Source organism: Sinocyclocheilus grahami, unplaced genomic scaffold (assembly GCF_001515645.1).
Source record: "Sinocyclocheilus grahami isolate Dianchi unplaced genomic scaffold, SAMN03320097.WGS_v1.1 scaffold2090.1, whole genome shotgun sequence".
In the NCBI taxonomy this organism is placed as follows: domain Eukaryota; kingdom Metazoa; phylum Chordata; class Actinopteri; order Cypriniformes; family Cyprinidae; genus Sinocyclocheilus; species Sinocyclocheilus grahami.
The window spans coordinates 11,164-11,810 of record NW_015507269.1 but is presented as its reverse complement, the minus strand read 5'-3'; the positions used below and the strand labels follow the sequence as shown (position 1 = coordinate 11,810).

Below are 647 nucleotides of genomic sequence, written 5' to 3'. Positions count from 1 at the left end.
AACATGTAAAATTAATCATATAAAATTCTTATTTTAGCATATTAAATATTATTGAATTATTTTAAATATAATGTTTTTTAGTTTTTTAATATTTTTATAGTTAGTTATATACATGCATAATATATAAATATAAATATTTTTATTTAATTATTTAAATTATTAATGTTATTTAATAAAAATATATATAATTATTAAATTATTATTTATTATATATTTAAAGAATTATTATTAATGAAATATTTAATTATATTTTATATTATTATTTAGTAATATAAAATGATGTGTTATCCTGTGGTGTGTATGTGATCTGCTCTTCTGCGGTGTGTTGCAGGCACGCGCTGGGCTCCGTCTTCATCCCCACTCACTTCTACAGCATCATCAGCAGCTGCGAGAAACTCAACGAGACGCTGGAAGAGTGTGACGGAGATCTGAGAGTCACCTGCTTCATCCTGCCACACAGAGCAGACAACAGAGAGAGCTGCAACGTCAGTAACACACACACACACATACGCAGACACACACACAGATACACTCACACAGACCTGCAACTTCAGTGAAACACACACACACACACAAATATATGCAGACACATACACACACAGACACACACACACACAGATACACACACACAGAGATACACACACACA

The 647-nt window shown here is 31.2% G+C and overlaps 1 protein-coding gene across 1 annotated transcript in view; it reads left to right on the top strand.

The window, feature by feature from the left end:
- Positions 1-647, top strand: part of LOC107574012 (ectonucleotide pyrophosphatase/phosphodiesterase family member 2-like) — a gene marked incomplete at its 3' end in the record, with an annotated part of 33,202 nt that overhangs the window by 29,535 nt on the left and 3,020 nt on the right. Inside the window, exon 22 of the mRNA XM_016260484.1 lies at positions 332-485. Within this exon, the coding sequence (XP_016115970.1) occupies positions 332-485 (154 nt within the window). The remainder of the gene's footprint in view (positions 1-331; positions 486-647) is intronic.